The 26399-nt window shown below is 39.6% G+C and overlaps 1 protein-coding gene across 1 annotated transcript; it reads left to right on the forward strand.

The window, feature by feature from the left end:
* gucy2ca (guanylate cyclase 2Ca) lies at positions 1 to 26348 on the forward strand. The gene is made up of 27 exons (XM_061710956.1): positions 1 to 589; positions 4981 to 5093; positions 7793 to 7860; positions 7946 to 8164; positions 8262 to 8380; positions 8622 to 8724; positions 8832 to 8946; positions 9051 to 9201; positions 10185 to 10270; positions 10353 to 10476; positions 15049 to 15130; positions 15375 to 15468; positions 16305 to 16367; positions 16481 to 16552; positions 16714 to 16818; positions 17430 to 17516; positions 18053 to 18185; positions 18264 to 18401; positions 18483 to 18571; positions 18687 to 18778; positions 18867 to 19025; positions 20415 to 20607; positions 21807 to 21981; positions 22941 to 23039; positions 23142 to 23236; positions 23333 to 23409; positions 25003 to 26348. The coding sequence occupies exons 1-27, from the start codon at positions 382 to 384 to the stop codon at positions 25208 to 25210; spliced, it is 3267 nt and encodes a 1088-aa protein (XP_061566940.1). The 5' UTR covers positions 1 to 381; the 3' UTR covers positions 25211 to 26348.
* The last annotated feature ends 51 nt before the right edge of the window (positions 26349 to 26399 follow it).

Below are 26399 nucleotides of genomic sequence, written 5' to 3' on the forward strand. Positions count from 1 at the left end.
AGCCAGGTTAGAGGAATATCGATCTCACGCTCTAACTTCAGCAGAAAAAGAAGTAGAATTGTTTCTATTTTTGTCTTCAATCTAATTTTTCTGTTGAATTACCAGATTTGAGGGTGGGATCTTCCTCAAAAGCGTGTTTTGTCTCTTATCTGGATGTTGGATAGTAAATCAAAAGACAGGTGCAACTTCTGCTTATTCACCGAGGAGACCTGCTCACTTCTGGTTTTGGATCTATTTCATGAACAAAGAGGATCTATTCTGGCGGACAAATGTAGAAACTGACTTCCTCCAAGTTATCTGTAGCACCTTATTCATTATTGACATGTAGAAAGTGGAAAAGACAGAATTTTAAGAAACAAGGGAAAGTCTCGAGTATCAAGAATGTACAGCCCGAGTGTATTGGTCCTGGGAGCGCTGATAATGATGGTGGTGGCCAACAACATGCTGGATGACTGTTTGAAGTCCGAGCGTAAATACATCATGAATGTTGTACTGCTGGAAGACAACACGTACGAATGGAGTCGTCCGTTTGTGGAGGCCGCCGTGAAAGAAGCCATTGAAGAGGATAGAAAGGAGAACATCAAAAATGGTATGGACTGATCATAAACACGGGACATAGACAAACACAAGCAAAATGGTTCACAGAGTCTCATAAAATGCTGATAAAAAAATGACAAAACAATAAGAAACAATACAGGAAATCCAGATTTTTATGAGCTGTTAGTCAAGTAAAAACTGCTCCATATACACAGCATGAGACCCAGATATACACAGTCTACTTTCTTTCACACAAGAATCCTGCAGTCTGTGTTTCTGACAAGCAACAAAACCCTAATAAAGCAGTCACTTTAAAGTTGTATCAGGCAATTAGGTTGTAGTGAAAATAGAAATACGATGAAAAACTCATGTTTTAGTTGCCCTGCCAAACTTTTCAGGACAGAGATAGTTTTGTTTTTATTTAACCATTTATTTATTCATAGTTCATGTATACTGTATGTTTTTTTCTCCCTCTGTCTCTATATGTATATATATATATATATATATATATATATATATATATATATATATATATATATATATATATATATATATATATATATATATATATATATATATATATATATATATATACTAGACTTGAGATAACATAAAATCAACAATACTATTTGTACTGACATGAAGCGTGTTTCCATTTGCGGGGGTTCTTGGTAAACCCGCCAGACAGGACCCTCTATCTTCACCCCCTCAGTCACATGTCTCCATCACACTGTAGCACCACAAAAGAACCATTGACCAAACAAATAACGCCACTTATCACGTGATGGTCTGTTTTTTGCCGTTTGGAAATGGCCGGCAGCATAAAAGAGGACGAAATAGACGAATGCAGCAAGAGAAGAAAGAGAAGATGAAACAACTCAAACAGAAGTAGTCTCACAGCAAGAAGGTCCTGGGTTCAATTCCTGCCGGGGACGCTGTGGGCGCTGAGTGCATGTGTTTGCATGTTCTCCCCGTGTTCCCTTGGGTAGCTAATGTGAGCTACCCTCACAAAAACATGCAACAGTCCTGGGCTATACATGCCCCCTCTGGCCAGCCGGGGCGCCACATGGGGTGGGGAGGATCCGGCCGGAATAACGTGATCCTCCCACCCAGTCTGGTGCACGATGCGGCCTGCTCACTCCTCAGGTTAAGGAGGAGACCTGAGCTCAGTCTAGGCCCTCCCAGGGTTGGTAGAGGGAGCAATGCCCAGGACTGACTGGTGATAAAAATCAGGATAAAAATATTAAAAGAAAAAAATATTTCTGCTCCAAATGGTTTTAGTGAGTTGGGTTCACCTGATTTATGAATACCTGATCAGTACACTTGCCACCACGTTCCTCTAGACCGAGCTGAGTCTCTCCTTCAACAGGGAAGCGCCCCCCCCCACCCCGCTCGCCGCAAATTTTCCAGAGCTGTTCTTGGTAAAACAACCTGGAACCCCCGCTAATGGAAACACACCGATTGACTTTAATAACTAGCATACTCAGTAAAGTCTGCAGGGTTTCCTCTGACCTTTTGTATGGTCTGACCTGGGAGTAAGTTTGCTGAGATATTCACTCCTGGGGAAGCCAACTGTCTTGAATGTTTTCCGCTTGTGAATAATCCTCAACCGTAGGATGAGCCCCAGACTCATTTTAATTGATCCTCTTAAATAGTTGTTAACACTCACCTGAATTCTTCAGACCAGTCAAAACATTCTGCTTTCATTGAGGTCTGCATGCCTGCTGATGATCAATTCATCAAGGGCTGATGATCAGCAGCACCAGGATGCAACTTATCCTTTTAAATTAATTTTTTGTTAGTAAATAATAGAAGTCTTAACAAAAAAGAACATGTCTCTGTTCACTTAACATCGTAACTGTGTAATACTAAGACCCAATACAATCAGATGACTTTCATTATTCTTTGACACAAAAATTATTAGATTAAAAGAGGGGAAACAGACTTTTGCACATGCCATTAACAATGGTTGCCACTAATAGTACATGATTGACATTCAAATGTCAATCATGCCAATTTCAAGTTTGGCATTTTAACATGCAGGTCTGGGGGTCCTGGATCTACTATGAACCAGCTATTGAAGGAACAGGAACAGTTTTTGGCACTTCCGCCTTGGGTTTGCATCTCTGTCCTAGTTTCTACATGTGTTTTAACTAATTTCGGCTCTATAAGAAGCTGAAAACACATGACAGGCAACATTTATTCCCCAACAAGTAGTGCTGTCCAGCAACATTCGACTGACTAACAAGGTTAGTTGTTCGCTGTCCTGCTTAAGCCTCACCATCTTTGTGAAATAAGCTTCAGCGCAGTCTCCACAGGTGGTTTTTTTTGGGTCATTGTCTTTGTAATGATGGCATTGCGGGTCTTATAGCCGATGATATATTGTGATCTCAACAAAATATCTGGTCCCTGGGAGGACTCAAGGAGCGTAGTTCTCAGCCTCGACCAGTTGGTGTTCAAATGACATGTTATTTGGGGCCTGATTTACTAAAGGTTTGCGTGTGTAAAAACGTGTGCAAACTTGACAGCACCCGCAAACCAATGTGCAAGCTGATCTACTAACAGCGTGCAAAGAGGACTGCGCCTCTAAAATGAGAAAAATAGCACACGTTGTTCATTTAGTACTTTTGCCCTGATGAATAATCAATATGGGGCGTACCCGCCAGAAAGCGCTAAATACTGGGAGGGGAAAATGCAAATAGGTTCATTTACCACACGCAATGAGATTTACCAAGCCTGAAAGTAATTGCGGGGATTGTGATTGCGTCTGTATTTAATAAAGGAAGGAAGGTGCTAATCTGCCCAGCATTACGCACCGATGGCTGCTGTTATTGTGGCAAGGAGGCGACATCGCCAAAATTAAAGAATACGCAGAGAGAGAGTCTTTCGGACTCGTGTAAATTTGTTTGGAATGAATGAAAACCAGATAGTTTTATTAAAGGCCACTTTTTCTTTAGTTCTTCACCTTATATCTTGCCACCTTCTTTTAACCTCATCTGTCGTTCTTTTTGTCTTACCAACTGCATTTGTTCTATCGCAGATTTTCTCCCATATTGCGTTTCTTTTGGTAATGTTTAAATTTCTTTGTTGTAGTTCATGAATGTGTTTATTTGCCTCTTCCACTGATATCTCTAACTCCAACTCGTCAAATTTCATTTTGCGCTTGCGACTATCCTGCTTTCCATCCAAACTCTCCATGGCGCAAACCGTAAGACATGCAACACCTCATTTAAATACTGCGGTTTGCACCTGTTATCAATTGCGCAAGCATTCTTAGTTGATCACCCGCAAAACACACAACAACAGCACGTGCAAACTTTTTCAGTGCACACGCAATTTAGTACTCTTTATTTAGGATCTTAGTAAACCAGGCCCTAAGTGTATTGAAACAAAGATGGAGCAGACCTGGCTCCTCGTACTGTATGTGGGAATTATAGAAAGAGGTTGGCAACAGGTGACTGTATGTTTTTACAATGACAGTCTCTGCTGCTTTCTTTGTCGTCTTGTCTCATTTGAATGTGTCCATCTGTCTTATTGGCCCTACTCAAAGGTTTCCATCCAAATGAATATCTGCTGAAATTTCAGAAGGTTAGGAATCAATGCAGGTTTCTGTGTATGCAGTTATTAGAGTTCGGTTCATTAACACATGAAGAAGAGTTTTGGTTCAGCCAGAACTGCTCAAGGACAAATGCAGTCGTCATTAAAGGAGCACCCTGAAAAAATGAAAATAAACAATAAATAACTAACAAGATGGGTGGTGAGAAAACGATGGAAATGGAGGCAAAAACAATGGAAAATGAAACTTCTGTTTTACTAACATTACAACTCATATGCCACTGAAAGACTAATCAGCAGCTGTATGTAAATGTTTAAGACCCTTCTTTTGGTCTGGAGAAAAAAAATCAAATTAAGACTAAAAACAAAACTTCAGCTGAGAAGTGTGCCTACAAGGAACAAACTTACAAGATTATTTTGATTGAATTAATTGAGTTAAGCTGTCACTGTCACTCAGACCCCATTTTTCCCCCTTTTTCTAAAAGCCTTAGTTTACTACTGTAGGAATTTAGCAAGACCAAAGTATTGAAACGACAGCAGATACCTGTTCTGGCAGGTAATAGTTATTGCCAAGATAAAAAAACTAAAAGTATTATAAACAAGAGGTTTGCGTTGTCCATGCATTTATACATCTTTTCCCCCTTAAATCTTCTTTGTTTGGAAAAAAAAGACTCAACCCGTGTATACTGTATACTGTATATATATATATATATATATATATATATATATATATATATATATATATATATATATATATATATATATATATACAGTATATATATATATTTACTGTTAATGCCATCAGTCTAATCTTATCTTAACAACCTAAGTAGATGAATAACTTAATTTCTGATATTAATAACCCTTATCTTTTTTCCATGAACCAAGGCTTAAACTTCACTTTGACGGCCAACTACAATGGTTTCAACACCACCGTGTACAACAGGCAGGGCTGTGGGAGCAGCACCTGTGAGGGGGTGGCCATACTCAAAAAGCTTCATGTAAGTGTGCTTGAACTCTTTTAAAGAACAGAATTCTCTCTTTAATTACATGTAATACTTTCCTTTTGCATTAAATGTTACTTTTATTTATGTTGCCATGTGCACAACTCTCACCAGTTTCCTAGGACTTGGAGCTGACACAGTTACCTACTGCTCCATGGGTTACCTACTGCTCCATGGCCAGAGCGCTATCATTGGAGACATTAGATTAGTATAATCAAGGCCTTTAATAAAGCAGCCTTTCAGGGCAAAGGGTTGATTGAAACTGTGAGTTAATTTAACAAACCGATTGCCAAAGCGGGTTTTGCTGTGGCCGTGTCACGATTGTCTGATGATTAAAAGCTGTTCATAACAGAGAGAAAGAACCAAGGAAACAGGACTGAATGCAAAAAGGTGTTTTCTTAGGCTATCCTACATATCGCAAACCCGTGCACTTATAGTTACTATTTTGAGGGGGGTAAATACATTCACACCATACGCTGCATAAGAGAAACTGGAAAATCCCCTGTGATGTCACCCACTTTGAAGCCTCTGACGCCGCCTGACCTCATGCTAACCTCTAATGCTTATGATCGAAGGGACGGATCCTGATGGAATCCATCCATCCCTCCTCATTTCTGTTGTCACAACAGAGAACAAGTACTTGAGCTGAAATGAGTACCAGCGGGAGCCTCAGACGATGCTTGGCTAACTGACTGTGGCCTTCAGGTCCTTGGGCTTCTTGTCAGAGCTGGTTCTGGTGGCATCTGCAGAGCTGGTGCCTGGTGGACAAACTTGTAGCCGATCAGACCCGTCTGGCAGAATAATTAACAGTACAACAGCACATTTTATCTTTAGAATTAAAACGATGCACTTTTAGGGTTTTATTCACACTTCAATAGTCAAGTCAAAAGATTTCTTAAAAAACCCCAAAGGAAATAAATGTCTGAGGTTGTCTTTTTGTCACTGAGTCCTTGCAGCTCCGATGAAGGAGATGTTTTGTCTCCAAGGAGGTGATGGAACAATAACGATACATGCTGTTCTGTGTAATTATGAAAGATCATAACTGATAATTAAAACTCCAAAGTCTATAAAAAAGTTCCCCCACATTTATGTTGCAAAAACATTGAGTGTGGAAGTCTGGACAATTCATCTCTTGGCGGGGACACACCAGTCAAAAGAGATTGGAAACCCAGTGAGGAAACATGGCTTAATTTTGAAAATGAAGCCATAAAAAAGACATTTCCATTGTCATTTCTTGTAATAGCACATCAACAGATTTTACACTGTGCGTGTAACATCATCGAGAACATGGAGCATTCTGTGATAAAACCAGCAAGGAACCAAAAGCTTACATTACTGCTCACATACTGTACAGTAGGAACTTAAACAGTCTGGCAGACAACTTAGTTTATATACTGAGTAAACAATAGCTGAGATCAGCTCCACACAAAACAGGTGCATGAAGCAAAAGTAATATAAATGGGCAAAAATGAAAGGGATTTAAATGTATGCATACAAGAAGAATGCAGAACATCAAAATAATACAAAAGCTAAACCATAACAGTTTCTTGGTCTGTTTTCTGTCTGCTATGAAACCACTGAAGGGGCATCCATCCCTGAAACAGAAAGCTGATGTGCTTCCAGTGTACCACCCATGACAGAACCCTGAATAAACCCGAATCCAATGGAGGCACGTGATGCTTAAGTTGTGATTCTAGTCTGCTATCGGCTCTGCTTCCTCACAGCAGCTCAGACTCAGCTCAGTTATAAAAAACTGTTTTTATCATTTAAGGATTTTATCAAAAGCAAAAAGATATTTGCCACAAAAATATCTGGAGACTGTAATCCATGCTTTTATTAACACCAGACTGAATTACTGCAGCTGTCTTTATTTTGGCCAGTACCACTCTCTCTTGCATCGCCTACAGCAGGTACCAAACGCAGCTGCCGTCTCCCTCCCGCCCGCAAGCGTGAGCGTGACCACATATCTCTGTCCTGGCTGTGCTGCACCGGCTCCCTGTTGCTTTTAGAATAGATTTTAAAGCTTATTGATTGTTTTTAAAGCTCTTAATGGACTAGCCCCCCATTATCTGACTGAGCTCCTCAATACCCACAACCCTGCCAGGTCATTGAGATCCTCCAATCAGCTGCTACTGGCTGCCCCCAAAACACTGAAGACCAAAGGTGACGGAGCCTTTGCTCTGGAATAACCTGCCGCTTCATGTCCGATCTGCACGATCGCTTGAGGTTTTTAAATCGGCTTTAAAAACACATTTTTTCTCCCTGGCTTTTGATTAGTTTTAGTGGTTTTTGGCAAAATTTTATTTCAAACACATTTAATTTTTTTTCATTATTTTACTCTCATTTTTTATTTCATGTATTCTTGTATTTTGTACTCATCCTATTCTGTTTATTTTACATTTGTAAAATATGGCTTTTATTCAGCTGATTTTAATTGTACAACATTTGGTCAACCTCGGTTGTTTGAAACTGGGCTATATAAATAAAGATTGAGTTGAGTTTACAAAGGATGTGTTTAAGGAAAAGGTGGAAAAAGCTTAGGAAGAGAAGATAAACAGTAGCACCTAAATATAGAATAAAAGCATATATGAATCTCGATGGATTAAAGAACACACCTGAGCTCTGGCTTGCACAATTTATGACATACAGTATCCTTTAAATGTTTGCGTCGTAATATGTCCTGCACTTTCTGACAGAGTACTGACGAAGTTGGATGTATCATGCTGGGACCTTCCTGCACTTATGCCACTTTCCAGTTAGTAGAGTAAGTATGATTTGGTTTTTCAAGACTAAAATACAGATTATCAGCTTCTTCCTTTTTGAATTTTTGCTCTCTTTATCTGCCACAGTCAAGACCTTGGCTTGACCCTGAGCATTCCCATCATCTCTGCCGGGAGCTTTGGTGTCTCCTGTAACTATAAACCCAACCTGACCCGCATTCTGCCTCCAGCCCGAAAAGTCTCCGACGCACTTGTGACCTTTATGAAGCAAAAGCTGGAATTTAAGGATGTTTGGAACAAAGTCTACATCTATAAGAAGACTGTCAATTATACTGAAGACTGCTTCTGGTGAGCCAACACAAAATAAGTTTATTAACACCTGTAGCTTAATTCTGCCTTCTATTAAGGGCCGGATTTTTGTTTGGCCTCTTTCCTTTTGCCACAGGTACATCAATGCATTGGAGGCAGCTTCTCTCAACTTTAGCAGAGAAACAAATAGAGAGATGCTACGTAGTGAATATGAACTGAACAAGGCCTTGCTTTCTTCAACGAGACACAGCAACAGTGGGTGTTTTATTTATTTAGCACATTTATAATTAACCTTTATTTAGACATGTAAATAAATATTTCAAAAGTTTTTTTCCCGAGCTATAAAATATATAATAACAACAACATATACCTCAGATTGGTCAATTTTAAACATGTGCCAGATTTAAGCTGCATGCCCAGACTATAATACTAGAACCAATGTGTAAAGAATGTAATAAACATAAAAGCACGGCTCAAACTCATTTCTTTCTTTCAGTTTTCATTTTATGTGGGAGCGTACTTGACATTATTTCGATACAGGAGAACCACAAAGAAAAACTTCACGAAGACATCATGTTTATTCTCATCGACCTTTACACGTAAGCCTGGACGCCATTTCATCCTGCCATCTTTATATTTTAATCTTCAGTGCCACTCTAGAAATCACAATAGCATCATTCTAAATGCAACCTTTAACCTTGCGTAGTCCTCACTACCATGTCAACACAACATCCACTCCGGGTATGGAAAAAGTGGTGGTTGTCACTCTGCCAGAGAGGAATTATCATGCCCACGGATCAAATTTGTCCAGTAACAGCACGGTAAGCTGCATCCCACTCAAACACCGTCATGAAGGGACAAAAAAACACACCTGCCAGAGAGTTAAAGCATCTTTTTTTTCTCTGACCTTTAATCCAATGGGCAGATCAACGACTACGTGGCTGGATACTACGACGGGGCTCTGCTATTAGGCAAAGCACTTAGAGAACGGATGCTCAAGAACACAACGCAGCGAAACATGGAGACGACTGACGAGCTTCAAAGTGTCCACCCGTTTGGAAACGTTTCTTTTAGTGGTGTGTGTGATTAATGATTGGTTTGATCAATGCAGTAGGAGCCAAAAATAAACAATAGACAGTTAAAGGATCTTGGTGACAATTTAATGTGGAGTATTAAGAAATGATACTGATATCACCTTTAGTTTACCTAGATGTTTACATGATTTTGCAACAAATGTAAGGACTACGAATCGGTTTGAAAGCTTGTGATTTTCCTGGGCACAATTAACACACAATCTGATCAGTTCAATATGGAAATCACCTTCCAAAGTGTCAAGTTAATATTAATAATACTTGCCTGTGTTTTATGGCGTGTTTTATTGTTCGTGGATATATAAACATGAGCTGATTGGAGCGCTTAATATCTGTGAACAGCCGTGCTATAAACCTTTGCATTAGTTTCGGTCATTAGTGTGAAATTTTGTAGGTCAGAAAAACAAGGTGGTTTCATTTCAAACTAGGATCATTTATTGTTTCATTTCCACTCAGGATTGTGTAATCCAGAGATAACACTCAGATCTTTAGTGTTGAATTCATTGAATGTGCCAAACAGGTTTTGTAAGTGTTCCTGTTTACATCTGCCACAGGCAAAGCAAGGCTGCTTATTTAAATGAAATGTTCTTAAAAAGAGCTCAGAGATTTACAAAATTGAGGAAAACACAATGATATTTAATATTTTTTTAGTGCGATTTTTTTTTCTTGAGATACCTTTAACTGAACAGCCAACTATTGGAATAACTTGTATCAAATGACTGAGGATTTAAATAAAACGTTCAAAATTTGTATTTGTAATTCCTGGTCTGGCATAAAGAAAATCTGCCCTGTTTTTGAGCTGTGCTATTTTCTCATTGCTAGATTTTATCATTAATTCAGATTAATTAGACTCATTCCAAAATAGAAAGTTGAGTGAATGAAAGATGGTAATCATTTAATCAGCAGTAAAATGAGAATGGCAACTATCTGTTAATGTGTTTGTGTGTGGATGTGCTTGCTGGAACCAGGTATGGGAGGACACTACATGCTTGATGAGCACGGTGACAGAGATGTCAACGTCTCCTTCATTTACACATCAGCCGACACCGGCAAGGTGAGACTATACTGTTCATTAACAGACAGCAAAACCAACAGGAATGAAACTGTTTTCATTCTCTTCTTTTGTCCTTCTCCAGTACCAAACCTTGTTGGTGATCGATACATCCCGAAATATAACAGTGATGAATAAAACGGCCCAGGACCCCACCTTGCCTTGGAGCAATAATCGTCTGCCTCGTGATGAACCTACAAGGTCAAACGGTAAAATGTTTGGAACAACATAAAACTCTCTGTAGGGTTTGAAAAGCTCTGCAGCTCTGAAGAAGTAATCTGAAGTAATGCTTTCAAATGATAAATATTATCAGTTTAAAAGCAGCATGGTGGCTTGGTGGTGAGCCCCGTTGGCCCTCAGCTAGGAGGTTCTTGGTCTCTGTGAGGACTTTGCATGTTCTCCCCGTTCTTCAGTGGGTTCGGCTTTCCCTGGATACTGGAGTTTCCTCCCAAATGCCAAAAACATGAACGTTAAGCTCGCTGGTGGTTCTGCATTGCACTTAAGAGTGAGATCAAACATGTGCGGTTGTCTGTCCACATACTGTACCACCACCTTGTGATGGACGGTGATGGACTGTGATGGACCTGTTCAGGGTGAGCCCCTGCCTTTCACCTCCAGCAGGTCCTGTATCATCCACGCATAAAAGAAAAATAAGATTAAGAAATAAAAAAGGAAGACAAGGGAAAGACGTGACAAAGAAAAAATAAATAAATACAAATAAAATAGAATTGAAATAACAGGACATCCTTACAAAAGCACTTACATTGTCACCACACTCCTATACAGGTTTATGTATACCTAAAATCATCGGTAACTTTCAACTCCCAAAAAGAAAAAACAAAAACGATAATGAGTTAAATAATAACAGTGGTTATAATAGTAAATGTATCTGCCCCATGTACCCCATCTTTCGTCCATGTTTTCTCCCTCAAGCAGTATCTTATCATGGGGTGATAATATCACCGATGACACAAGCAACAACAACCCAAGTGATAATATTAGTAAATGAAATAAAGATAGTTTGCTGAAAATATAAAGTATAGCATAGTATAACATATACTATAGTATAGAATAGTATAGCAATAAATTATAATTATGTAGTTATTAAAACAAAAACAAAAAACAGAACCAGTTAAGTGGGGTCAAGAACTCAGGGGTGGATTTATCACTTTAACCAGTATAAGTTGCTACTGTAGGTAGATTGACCAAATTTCCCAGTAACTTTCAAACTTTTCTTGTTCCAACTTAAAAATAAATGTTAGCTTCTCCATTATGTAACTATCCTTTACATAATGTAGGAGAGTCTTTTGCCAACCATTTCTTTGTGATTGCTTTTTTACTGGATAGTAGTTAAATGTTGTATATATTTGTTTCCCGGTCCCTTCACAGTGTCCAGTCTTAAACAGTGTCTCAAACCCTGGCGCGATCGTTATTTTCATGATTTTCTCCATGTTCAATTTAACTTCCTCTCAATATTTTGAAATGACCGTCCAGTCCCAAAACACATGGAAATGTGTTGCCTTGCTCTCACCATAGCATCTCCAGCAAGATGTACTTCCTCCCCGAGAAATCCTCTGTGCTGGAACTCTAAAACACCTAAGTACATTTTTCCACCCAAATTCTCTTGAAGACAGAGAAGATGTACTTCTCCACTGTTGTGCAATTATTTCCCCCCATGTTTCCATCTGCATCTTTATATTACCCTCCTTGTCCCATTTCTCCTTTATATATACAGTATCATTCCCTATTAGTTCTTGCAGCAACTTATATATCCTTGATATGTTGTCACGTCCAGGGTCTGACTTATAGCCTAGTAGAAATAACTTCACTATGCCTGTAGTAATTCTTCCCTTTTTGTTATTTTCTGTAGGTAATGTCTTAGTTGCAAAAATCTATACAAATCCTTGTTGGTTAGTCCATATCGAGTTTTAAGATCCTGGAATTGTCACATTGTGCCCCCTCATAGAGGTCACTATGTTTTATTAACCCTGTATTGGCCCACTTTGAACTTTGCATCCATCCTGTTTGGTAAGAAGTCTGAGTCATATCCTTTCCATCTTATAGTCCAGTATGGCTCTTTGCCCTTCTTCTCACTGATTACTCTTTGCCAAATCCTAATTGAGACTGAGAAGAGACTGAAAGGTTTTGTTATTTTTCTAAGCAAAATAAATACTGTGTATCCAAGTGCTGCAAACTGTGGCCCAAAACTTCATTTTGAAGCTTCAACAAACTGCGTCATTAGGCGGTGATTGCCTTGATTGGTCAGATTAAACTAAAGGACAGCTGCCAGCTTTGCATCGTGACACGTATCTAGCAAATCAAAAACAGATACATAGCTGGTATAGTGGTAAGATATACATGGATGGAGTGTCACATTTTGGAAGCAAAGGTTTTGGCAACACGACAATGACAGCCCGATCAGCATCTTCACACAAGCCACTTGGCACTTGTTTCTATGAAGTCTTGGAAGAAATGGGTTGTAGGTCCTGAGGATGCAGTGAAATGTGTCCCGCTTTAACTGGATTGCTTTTGCTGCAGCTGGATCGCTTGCAGAGGTCGTTGTTGCTGCAGTTCGTCTGGTTGACGACTTTAAAGAGCATATTGCAGGTTGGAGACCCCTGTGAATCAATGTGTAGGAAAATAATGTAGGAACTGAATTTTCATTGAAATACGCATAAATATATACTACAGTGACCTCCGGAGTTGTTTTTGTGAGAGTATTTTACTTCCGCATCTGAAAAAGTTGAACCGGAAGTGACGTCGCATTGGGGAGCGCGGTGAATTCAACAATAGGAAAAATAATGGATCTTAATGTTAGTTGTGACACTGAAGAGGTTGTGAATGTGTATTCACACCAATATGACAGGCCACAGCCTTATAATTACGAAACCCGTTAGTCCCCCCACGTTCTTTTGATTGACAGCTGAAACTCGCTTTTTAAAAGGCTGATTTATGGGTCCACGTTACACCAACGCAGACCCGCACAGAACGCTGCGTGCGCCGCGTACCCTACACCGTAGGCTACGCCGTCGATTTTACGCGGAACCATAAATCCTTTATTCACTGCAGCACTCCTGCTCCGTGCTCCTGAAAGAAACTCTGAAAATAACTCCTTAAAAACGGGTGAGTACTTGTAATCTGTCTATGTTTGTACTTTCTAAACAGAAAACAGGCTTATTATCTTCTCTTTTTTCTGATTAAAAGCATCCGAAATAGCCGGGTATTTTTAAAACCGAATACTTCTCCCCCCTCGTTTATAAAATAATTTGTATCCACATTACATCGTTGTAAAAAAAAAAACCTTCCACACATAACCGAAGATCTGCGTTTTCGACCACTTTCATAAGCATTCCAAACCTGTAGATCATCTGGTCTTCCAGCCTCCGGGCCGCCTCTGCTGCGCCGCTTCCCCGGGATCCGCGCCTCCTCCTCGGGTAACGAGCTGGAGTTTCCCCGTGTCCGCCACGGAGCTGCCGAGTTAATCGACGCAGCCCAGCTGCAGCCCTGCTGCGCAGCTTTCCCGGGAGCCGCGTCTCATTCTCGGGTAACGAGCTCGACTCCCCCCGTGTCAGATCCATGGTCCCACCACGGAGCTGCCGTGTTATCGACGCAGCCCAGCTGCAGCCCTGCTGCGCGTCGCCGCGTACCCTACGGCGTAGGCTCCGCGTCGGTGTAACGGTGTCAAGAGCAGAGACCGTTTATTTAATAAATAGCTTGGAGGACAGATGGTGGATCAGTTCTGGGTCGCACGTTAGACGTCAGACTCAGAGCAGATTTGTTGTTGTTTTGGAGCATAATGTGACGTTCCAAAACGCAAAACTCCGGTTGTCTCTGTCTACACGCATCTACATAAACGGAGTTTTCAAAAATCTTCCCCTTTGCCTGGAGTTTTTTTTTAAACATTTGTTTATTTGCGTTTTCATGTGGATGACAGGTCCAAACGTAGGAAAATATCTTCGGTTTAGCAGATACCCGGCTACGTGTGGACGGGGTCTGGGCAGTCAGATGGGGCAGCTGTGGAGACGTCTCCCTGGTGTGGCGTCATATGACGCGGTGTCATATTAGCTTGGCTAAAATCAGCCACTTTTTCCTCTGAATACATGCCCTTATGTCTTGTAAAACATATTAAATCCTACATTAACTTCTCACATAGTCATTTTCACATAAGGACAGGTATCATTTTTGAAAAAATTCTAACCTGCAATATGCTCTTTAATAATCCCAATCTGATTCTGCCTTGGACGAGTCTGGCTGGATTTCTGAATTAGTCATAGTTGAAAACTTGAATAATCTCTCCTTGCTTGGTTGGTTTGAAGCTTGCGTTTCTGACCTGAAACAGGAAGTGCGCTTGTTTAAGCGGGCACCCCTGCCCCTCAAGGAAATCTTGGAGAAATTCAACTAATCAGTAAACACTTTAAAACCAATTAAAAACACATCAACATATTTTTTTAAATCAACTTCTATTTCGAATGATGTTTTTTTCTGGAGGTATGCTGGGTGTGAAGTTATTGTTGAAATATTCCAGATAAGACAATAATGGCCAGCTGATGTCCTCTCGGACCAGAGTCCCGAATCCTTTGTGCAGACGTTCCTGCAGCAATTGATGCTATTTTAAAAGAAGAAGGTTGACACCATTTATTGATCTGATTTAAATGGGATCTAGAGTCAGAATTTATCAATGTATCAGGTTTTCTTCATGCCTACCTAAAACTTTTGAATGTGTGAGGCATCGCAGTTACAGCCTTATTATTTTTTTAACATCTTTGTGTGTTTCATTGCAGCTTTAACTGATCAGGATGTGATTGTGATTGTTTTGGGTGTCAGTGTCGTGGTGGTAACAGTCATCGCGCTCATCTTCTACAGGTAAACAGTAGACCCTCTTAACACCTACATTACTCCAAGCACAACACAGCATTTTTACATCATAAAAAATCTGACAGGATGCAGCAGACCCTGCAGCATTTAGCCAACAGAAGAGCAGGGCATCAGTGATTAAGATCCTTCAAACACAGAGGAATATTATTATAGTTAATAGTTGCATGTTCTTCAAGTAAATGTGTTCAATCTAATCATCATGTATGTGTTTAATGTTTGCAAATTATTATAGACAGAACAGAAAAGAGCGTCTTATGCAGAAGAAGTGGTCCCACATTGATCCGCACCTGATTGGTCCTCTGGATGAGAAGGAGATAAATCTCAAGGTGAGGATCATCACTGGAACTCCAAGATATCACTACGGGCTGATAAAAGATCAAGCGATCTGACACGAGAGACAAGGCTGTGTTGAATTGATTAGTTAAATCCAAGAAATTAAGCCATAAATCTCATCTGAAATTGACACTTTTTTTTTTAAATGCAATGCTTTATCACAGCAAACAGATCTGCAGAAAATACACGTCATTGAAGGATGGGTCCAACTGATATTCATGTAGGGTTAAAGGTCCAAACAACAAATGGACCCCTGGTCCTACCCTAACAGGGCATTAGTAATGGTAGATGATGTGAAACCACATCATTTACTACTACAATAAAATACAGATGCACCAATACTAGATTTTTTGCAATATCAGCACAGCTGGATCTGTATTAGATCAGTATTTCCGATTCCCTACCGATACCATTGATACCTGGAAGAAACTGATCATTTGCCATTAATGTATGAAATTGTTATTTATTATTTTATTTCTTACATACCCTTTTTAGCATTAGATTAGTTTATGAGTTGTTGTACTATTTCCACCTGCACCATTAATGTATGATGGGTGTGTTTCATAAATAATGTATTATAATCATTCATATTTAAAGCGCAGCATCAAGCCCCATATCAGATATTTATATCAGATCAGCACATCGCTGGTATGTACGAATTTTGCGTAAGAATGCAAACAATCGCACAGTTTGCAGTATGTGGAAAAAAAAGGATGATAATGTGCTACTATATCCCATAATGCAATTGGCCTCTATAGTGGAGTCACGTGTCGTGTGTTGGATCCTACTGGTTTCTAATCCAGATTTGCTTTGTTTGTTTGTGGTGCAGATTGATGGAGACAAGAGGAGGGACAGTACGTATTACACTCATCGAGGCCTTTACGACAAGAAGGTATCAGTGTTATAACCATCCAAAAACAAATTTGGGTTTATTTATGACTAATAAGAAGCGATTGATTATGAAAAACACATTTTCTCACTGTGATAACTTTCTGTATTTTCCAGCCAGTAATCTTGAAAGAGCTCAAACACCCAGATGGGAACTTCAACAAGAAGCAGAAAATTGATCTTAATATGGTGAGATAAATATATATATATATATATATATGTATATATATATATATATATATATATATATATATATATATATATATATATATATATATATATATATATATATATATATATGTAATACGTTTGTCTCTCATTTTATATATATCTTTCTTTCCATGTTCCAGTTGATGCACATTGACTACTACAACCTCACCAAGTTTTATGGCACCGTGAGTTTCGAGTATGGCTTGTTCGGCGTGTTTGAGTTGTGTCAGAGAGGCTCCCTCAGGGTAAGAGGACGCCACACAGCATGTCACATTCAGCCGTGGCCAGTTTTCCTTGTCGGGGGGGATTATCAGTCTTTTCACATTCCTTGGCTTGTTGTCCTGTACGATTGTTCAATGACATGTGAAGGTTAACTTGGGAAGCTAATGAAATCGGGATTCATCTTAGTGCACAGGAACAAATTAGTAGTTGATGTTTTGCATTTACTCTTCTGATTATCCAAATCCTTGCTTTTCTACTAAAGTCATTAATGTGTATTAAATGACTTTCACATTTAGTACTAAATACTACAATATTTGCTTCTTGTTTTAACATACATATAGACTGAGAGTTTCGGGTGCACCTTTTCTCTGAACTTCAAGCCGCTTGACAACCAGATTATTTATGGCAGAGCTCTGTGGACTTGTTTCAACACTGCACACACTCACAATCACTTTCCTGTCCACCTCATGATTTATGACATGCAGTTTAGAGATCATTAATGGTGCGTGTGCGTAAATGCACCTCGTCTCATGCTTGCACAAATACACACTCACGCAAACAACTAAATACCGTCTGTAAGCAGAGCAATTAAAGCGATAAAACATTAATTTTATCTTTTACATTTCTTTTCTAGTACATTCTTAATGACAGGATATCGTACCCTGATGAAACCTTCCTGGACATGGAATTCAAGATATCTGTCATGTATGACATTGCAAAGGTTTGATTGTGACCAAATCTATTTGCATCTCTATCTAACTTCGTTTAACTGTTTTTCTAATATGTTTTCAGAACAAACACTGTATGATAAAAGCAGCTTCACTGCCTTTTAATATCTTGTTTTTAAGCGTGTATACAGCACAACAATACTCATCAGTTTTTTGGGATCTTTTTGGAATAAACAGCTGATAGTTCACCTGATTGAATATGATTATACAATAAATGTCAGGAACAAGGGAGTGGGACCCAAATACAGTATACCAGGAGACAAACATAATCAAACAGTGCAAAAACAAGAAAAATCACTCCAAAGGCAGGATATACCAAAAGTAAAGAAAAAAAGGCCAACATGTAAACACAGGCCGGAGGAGTGAATAATCAAGGAAGGCAGAGTGAGAAAGAAACTGCAGGAAAGGAAATCAGAGTACTTTCCAGAGCAAAAATACCACAGAAAAGAACACAAGAGAGCCCAAATCCCTGAACCATGTCAATCAACAACCACTATGTAGCCTCTGATTGATGTATGTGTTCCCACAGGGCATGTCGTATCTTCACTCAAGTAATATTCAGGTCCATGGTCGCCTGAAATCCACCACCTGCGTTGTGGACAACCGCATGGTGGTGAAGATCACAGACTTTGGCTGCAACACCATCCTGGAGCCGGGCAGAGGTGGGACTGGGTTTGTAATCATCTCTGATGTTAATCCCTTTTGTTAACAAGGAGGCTCAGCCTGTCGTCTCCCTACAGATGTGTGGACAGCCCCAGAACACCTTCGCAAAGACGGGGTGTCCCAGAAAGGTGACGTTTACAGCTACAGCATCATCGCCCATGAGATCATTTTGAGGGCACCGCCCTTCTACACACATTCGTGCTCTTCCAATGCCGGTAAGCCTAATGTGGGAAGCTTGTCTTTTTGTATTTAAGGAATTTTCTCCACGATTCACTCAATGTTGTCAAATCCCTCAGAGAAAATGGACAGGGTGCAGTATCCCAGAGGTAACAACTTCTTCAGACCTGACTTCACCCTCGAAGGTGCATCAGACAGAGAGATTGAGGTAAAAAAAGAAAAAAAGAAAAATGCCCCCGGACATTGAAGAGTCATATAAAGCTAATAATAGTGGTAACAGTCAGTTAAATAAAACACAGTACTCTCTCTCTGTATGTATACAGCTATACATACTGATCAAGAACTGCTGGGATGAAGACCCTGAACGGAGACCAGATTTCAAAAAAATAGAATTAACGCTGGGAAAGATTTTCAGGTATGCCAACACATTCTCATTCATGCAGGTTCAATCCCACATTACAAGAATCCCTGAAATGGCGATATTCACTTTTACTGTGTTGCAGTAACCTGCACAACCAAGCCACTGAGACGTACATGGACAACCTGATCCGCCGTCTGCAGATGTACTCCAAAACTCTGGAGCACCTGGTGGAGGACAGGACGGCTCTGTACAAAGCTGAGAGGGACCGAGCGGATCACCTGAACTTCATGCTGCTGCCCCGGTATGTTTTATCCGCTGGGGACAGAGCAGCCTCAAGTTTAAATCTGCCCTAATCAGATTTAGTTTCAGGAAAGATCAGGGGAAACTGTGCACTGGAAAACAGAGCCGTCTGGGAGACTTGCGAGGTCCTGTGCGAAATGGCCGGGGGGGGGCCCTGCAAAATTTTGGGGTTTTTCGGGTTGGATCGGGTGTCTATATGTGCAATTTTAACTCTCCAATTAGCAAAATACTGGATACCTTCCCCTGCCTCATCATCATCTGGGCTTGCCTCGACGCGGGGCCCCACGGCTGCTTGAGACCCGGTCGGATCGGTGATTTTTGTAACAAATGTATCAAACAAGCCTTTCAGAGAGGCATTGAACTCTTCCATTTTCTTTAGTTTTTTTTCTTTTTTCATCCCCTGATGGAAATTTCCTGAATCTGTCTCGTTCTCTCGTCATTGTGTGACAGTTTGTTCCAACTCCACCGTCTGGATCAGAGCAGCTTGTGTCTGCGCTTGGTCTGACGCAGTTGTATGGAACAACAGACACGCGCATCATTGCACATATATTTATTGATATGCACAGACTAGTACACATTTAGGTCTGTAATGGAATGTGACTGTTGATATTTATAAGGGAAAAAAGGAAAAAAAAACGATTTTTTTTTTTTTTTTTAATTTGAAAAAAAAAATTATAAAAAAACGGCCCATAGCGCGAGGTCCCGGTGTTGTGCCAAAAAGTGATTGCCTGCCAGAATCTGATTTCTTCTGATTTCTGGCCGCGGAGCGCGCACAGACACTCCGTTGAACGATAGCGCTAAAACGTCAGATTTTCAGTTTATGAAGCTCAAGAATGAGATCAAGTCATATTTAGGCAGAAACAACTTTTCATTACCGTAACTGTATTTGGCCTTCCATAAATTTTTGGCAGGTGAAAATGCCTATTTTGTGTTGTAATTGTCCTTTAAAAGAGTTAAAAGCAATCATGTGAGCTCTAGTGTTTATATTTTGAAGCTCAAGAATGAGATCAAATCATATTTAGGTAGAAACAACCTTTCATTAATTGTATTTGGCCTTCAATCAATTTTTGGCAGGTAAAAAGACCCATTTTCAGGGGAGAAATCAGATTCTGGCAGGCAATCACTTTTTGGCACAACACCGGTCGCACGGTTCGCGCACCCCTTCGCGACCCTGACTGGAAACCACCACACAAACTTTTACCTGAATTTGATTGTGTACGATTGAATGGTGTCACTGATGTCGTTTTATTAACCGCACCTGGCACTCTGAGATTGCACAAAACCTACATCTGAATAATTGTGGTCATGGTTTATGTTGCAAATGGAACGTCTTTAAAAGCTGTTCATTAGAACCACATTTCTCTGTTTCTCTGTCTCTCTCCGTCTGCAGCCCAGTGGTGCGGTCCCTGAAGGAGACGGGCAGAGTGGAGCCGGAGCTGTTTGAGGAGGTGACCATCTACTTCAGCGACATTGTGGGATTCACCACGCTCTGCCACTACAGCACGCCCATGGAGGTGGTCGACATGCTCAACGAGATCTACAAGAACTTTGACAGCATCTTGGACCATCATGACGTCTACAAGGTAGTTTTGTGGAATAGTGCCGACTCAGATTTAATGCAATGAGTTAATTGAAGAGGTTGGGGGTTTTCATGTTATTAATGATTAATTGATTTGTTTTCATTGATGAAACTTTATTTTCTCTGACAATCATTTGAGCCCAGTCAATGACCTCATTCAATGCATTGCAGATATCAAGTATTGGCAACAAACGTTTTACAGCTGAGTGAGGAAAAAACAGAGATTCTTTTAGTTGGTCCAAGTGCTCTGAGGCAACATATCAAATTCAAGTTCAAGTTTATTTGAGATACATCATTGCATAACTATATGAATAATGATGTTTCTTACACTTTGACACAAGAGGACCTCCCTTATTCTCCTATATTCTCCCTTTGTTAAATCCTCTGTCAGTAAAACCTTGTGAGCTTGTCAAAAACCTGGGTGTTATTGTAGATGCTGATCTTAACTTCCAGAAACACATAGCTAATGTCTCCAGGACTGCCTTCTATCATTATAGAAATATATCTAAAGTAAGATGCTTTCTGTCACAATCAGACTCTGAAAAGTTGGTTCGTGCTTTTATCTCCAGATTATCTCTCTAGATTCGATTATTGCAATGCACTTTTTGCAGGACTAACAAAGCAAGTGTTACATAAACTCCAGCTTATTCAAAATGCTGCAGCCAGAATTCTAACAAAAACCAGGAGGTATGAACACATCACTTCTGTTTTATCCTCTCTTCACTGGCTCCCTGTTAAACAACGAGTAGATTTTAAAGTACTTCTTATTGTCTTTAAATCTATGAATGGCTTAGCTCCCTCCTACATGGTTGACATGCTGACTGAATACATACTGGACAGATCCCTTAGATCATCAAATAAGTCTTCTCATCATACCTAGAATCCACACTAGATCTGCTCACGGTGCTTTCAGTCACTACTACACTCTCTGCAGGAACTAAGGTCTGCTCCAACAGTGCCCACTTTCAAAAGCAGACTAAAAACTTACCTTTTTGCACAGGCGTTTGAGTAAACTCTACATGGTTGGCTGAGTGATCGCACTTTTGTTAAAATGGAATTATTGTACATACTTTTGTCTGTTTCTGTTATTGTAAACCTGTAATTTTGTTTGTTTGTTTATGTATTTGATCACATTGAGTCCATGCTCGTCATGTGAAATGTGCTTTATAAGTAAATGTGCCTTGCCTTTCCTCTGTGTTTCAGGTAGAGACGATAGGAGATGCGTACATGGTTGCATCAGGATTACCTAAAAGAAATGGTGACAAGCATGCCGTGGACATTGCCCACATGGCCCTGGACATCTTGTCATTTTTGGGGACTTTTGAGTTGCAACATCTACCTGGAATCCCTCTCTGGATCCGTATTGGAGTGCATTCAGGTACAAAATAATGAATTTACTGTTAAAGATTGATCTTTGTTCTTGCCTGCAAGAGCTCCTGTAAGTCTTTAAGTGTTGAAAAATGTATATAAGGGATGGTCTTGGAGGTAATGTGAATACTATGAGAAAAATGTACAATATTAATACTCAAATATAGTTTATATAGTAAATATAAATATATTTTAAAAATAAATGTTGCTAAATCTTCATGTATTTGTTCTTTCAAACACATTTCATCCATTTCTCCTTCCTGACTGTCTGCATTTTCTTCTTCTATTTTCAACATTAAATGTTAAGTAGAACAATGTTTTATCAAGTCCGTGGACATGACTCATTTCTTCTTAGCTGATGACATCTAGTGGATGTTTTACATAAAACATGAACAAAACATAACCATGGACCATCTCAACTGAGGATTCTTAAACAAAAACCAAAACAACTGAAAAAACAAATATTGCATTTTATAAATCATCATCCATCATACAGTTATTGTACTATATCACAGAGTGGATATAAATGCGTTAAAAAAGAGAGAATTTGTCTCAGAGTTTTGGGCTTTTAAACCACTTTGTCACAACTATGCAGAATGCAAGAAGTACATCAACTATTGAAAAAAACGTCCCGACATAATAAAGAAAATTTCCCTGTCAATATCTTCCAACTCAATTTCTGGGCAGAATATTGTAACAAAATACTAAAGCATCCGTGAATTTTGTATGTAATTGTAGAAATGTGAGAAAAAGAGGAAAACCTCCTCTGAGAGGGAACTTTTGATAGAAGAAATGACGATGATAAACTTTTTAGCTAGACTGTCCAATTTATGGCATTGTCTCTTCTTTAAATAGATGAATAAGAGAATATATTAAAACAAATATATCCACCTCTGCCTTTCTGTTTTATCGATGCGTGTTTATTGATGAAAAACAGGATGTAAACTGCTTTTGTGTATTTGTGTCAAGGTCCGTGTGCAGCAGGAGTGGTTGGAAACAAGATGCCTCGTTACTGTCTCTTTGGAGACACGGTCAACACAGCCTCACGCATGGAGTCTACAAGCCAGCGTAAGTGATTCGTGCACGTTTTTAACTAATTTGACACTGTTTAGCTGCAGCTTCTGGTTTGAATTTGAGTCTGATGGGCGGATATTCTTGATGCCCTTCCAGCCCTGAGAATTCATGTGAGCCAGTCCACCATCAACATCCTGGAGAGGACAGAGTGCGAGTTTGAGTTTGAAAAAAGAGGAGAGACGTACCTAAAGGTGAGATTTGATTTTTTTTTTTCTATGCTAGGCAGTCCCAGCATCAATAGGACACTAAATTTCCTGTGGGTTTGTCAATATACGTCTGACTCACAGGGAAAAGGAAAAGAGATGACGTACTGGTTAACTGGAACGACTGGAGGGAAATACAACCTGCAGACACCACCAACAGCGTGAGTAAAGTGTCATCTATTTTCAAACATTTCACAGGATTTAGAAAATATTTAAACCAGAAATTCTTAACGATTTATTGGACTTAGCATATTTGCTGTTCAAATGTAAGATTTTCCTTCATATGCCATGATTACAGATACACAAAATGTTTGTATCTGTTTGTGCCTTCAAAAGCTTCAATACATACAGAACAGTGCTGCTAGGATCCTGATGAGAGTGCACAAATACGACCAGATCACTCCCATCTTCCACTCACTGCACTGGCTCCCCATCTCCTCCCGGACAGAATACAAAATCTCCCTACTCACCTACCAATGCGTCCACGGCAACGCACCCCCTTACCTCAAGGAGCTGATCCATACTCAGCCCCCCACCCGCACCCGTTCAGCAAACAACAACCTCCTCAAACCCATCAAGACTAAACTGGTCACTATGGGAGACCGCCGGGCCTTCTGCTCCGTTGCCCCTAAACTGTGGAACGCCCTCCCCGCCCACCTGAGAGAACCACAGTCAATTGACTCTTTTAAGAGAGGACTTAAAACCCACCTTTTCAGCAAATCATACGCCAGCTATGATCAATGATCTGCCAAATGTATTAATTTTTTTATCTTATGACTTTTTTACCTTTTTCTTGTAGCACTTTGAGATTCACCGAATGGAAAGAAATGGAAATGGAAATGGAAAGAATTATTATTATTATTATTATTATTATTATTATTATTATTATTATTATTATTATTATTATTATTATTATTATTATTATTATTATTATTATTATTATTATTGTCCCAGATGACTGGTCTCAACTCCGTATCTGAGAATATTTGAGTCAATACTCGATGATACTGATAGGACATGCTCCAGCTCAGAAGCTGATGATTATAATGTAGTATAATATTAGTAAGCATATTGTGATTATGCAGTCATGGAAAAGAGTGTTCAAGTTTTTCGGTGTGATTACAAAACAGCAGAAAAAGCAAATTTCTACAACCCGTACATTAAAAAAAAAAAAAACTCATGGAGGAACATGTATAGTGTGTTGTAGAAAATACAAATTACTAGACACTGGCATTGCCCAAATTTAATTTAAAATAATTGGTAGATGTAATTGGTAAAGATCAGCTTTGCAGCCATCCAGGTTCATTTCTTTTTCGATCAATAAAACTAGTCTTGTTCCTCTGGATAAGACTTTGGTTTCCATCAGAAACAGAAGAAACTGCCCCTGGAAGCCTTTCGGACAAACGTGCAACCAATTTGAGAAACAAAACGTGATGCAGGCAGACAAACAACTAGACTAACAAAACACATCCAAAATAGCGTAGAGTGAAGTAGGAGCACCAAACCGTCAACAGCCGTTCACTGCTTGTCAGTTTTAAAGCAAAAACGTATTGGTCCCAGCTTTCATTAGCAACTCTGCGGCCATCTTGGTCATCGCATAAGGCCTCCCCCATTGCGATTGGTTCGGTACGTTTTGTACCAGGGGAAATGGTCCAGACCCGTGCCATGAGAGAGAATATACCTGAAGTGAATGGGTATGGCCGGTTGGTACATCTCTAGCCATAATAAAAACAATTTCACTATTGCTGTCTCAGGGAGAACTTCCAGCGGCTCCAGCAGGATCTTGCAGACATGATCGTGTCCAGTCTGAAGAAACGTGGAGGAGGAAGAGACAGCTTTAAAAAAAGGAAGACCCTGTCCACCAAAATCCATTGCAGAGAAACCAACAACAGCCTGCAGACGGAAAGCCCTCCAGAGTACTTCCACCTGGCCGTCACTGAGAACCCCAGTACCAACATGTGACTGCAGTGAAGATATCTGTAAAATAGGACTTGTTGAAGAGGTTTGTCACAGACTGAATCAGTGGGTCTTTTTGTAAAGAAAACGCAGGAGCAGCAAGGGAGAATGCAGGTGAGACTAATGTGCTGATGTTTACCATCTAAAATGAAACAGATTCTTTACAGTAATGTGTTTCACTGATCATCAGTAGGAAAAGCCCCTTTATACTGAGATTTGTAATCCTTTATGTTGGGGACGCCCTGGTCTCTGCTCTCGCTGCACTGGAGGGATGACTCTTTGACCAGATGGATGTATTTTATGAGCAGCAGAGAAGCCGCTCCCTTCTTTTCCTCGAAAATGACACCGTTCGGGCAGAAGAATATTGTGTGGGACTGATATATTTTGACTCAACACTTCACTGTTTCTTGAGTGACACACCTTTTCACAACACAGGAGACGTTTAGGAGATGTTTGTTAGTTTAAACGGGCTGTGGTGTTAACTGTGTTTGGGGTTGTTAATCTGAGACATTTTCAATTTCCACCAAACTGAAAATATTTAGGAAGATTTATCTTTTTAAAAGTTTCAAATAAAAGTGGTATAGATTTAAATGACTCATATATTTTACCCCAAAATAATTTGTAACATGAAGTGACGGTAATAATTTGCTTGTATAACTAGATAGATCTTGAGCTTTGATTAAACAAGAGGGTACTTTTTACGCAAAAAGATATCCAGATGAGGAGTGGAAATACTGAATGTACTCTTCTTTACTTTGAAAACACATTTTCTGTGTATGTTTCAATGTTTCTGTTGGAAGCTCATTGATTGAAAAGTTTGAAAATTATTTACCATGTAAATAAGCTTTTTCTGCTGCAAAGACACGTGAACTACATTCACCCGCAAAACTTTTATGGGGCACCTTTTATAGACATTTTTCCTATAATGAATCTAAAGTATCGCGAGTGTATATGCAGTTGGACATCTCCAGACAGAGTCTAAAGTACCACTGGAGTAACTCAGCACCACTTTCATAGTCTTTACTCCAGCCAGGTGAATCTAATAACTTGTCCAGTGGGTGTAGATCTGTGTTGTAGCTCAACAATGCTACCTTGTTTTCAGAGCATCTGAAAATATCTCTGATGATTTATTTTTTGTGTTTTATTAAATAATGTTTGAAATATGATGACAGGTATCAAGACCGTTTTTTTGTAT

Source organism: Cololabis saira, chromosome 21 (assembly GCF_033807715.1).
Source record: "Cololabis saira isolate AMF1-May2022 chromosome 21, fColSai1.1, whole genome shotgun sequence".
Lineage (NCBI taxonomy): Eukaryota > Metazoa > Chordata > Actinopteri > Beloniformes > Belonidae > Cololabis > Cololabis saira.

Excerpts from the sequence above, each read along its gene's own strand:
- gucy2ca (XM_061710956.1), top strand. The coding sequence starts at position 382 with ATGTACAGCCCGAGTGTATTGGTCCTGGGAGCGCTGATAATGATGGTG. Across the intron at positions 16,553-16,713 it reads AGAAAATTGATCTTAATATG|TTGATGCACATTGACTACTA; the intron begins GTGAGATAAATA and ends TCCATGTTCCAG. Across the intron at positions 18,186-18,263 it reads CATCCTGGAGCCGGGCAGAG|ATGTGTGGACAGCCCCAGAA; the intron begins GTGGGACTGGGT and ends GTCTCCCTACAG.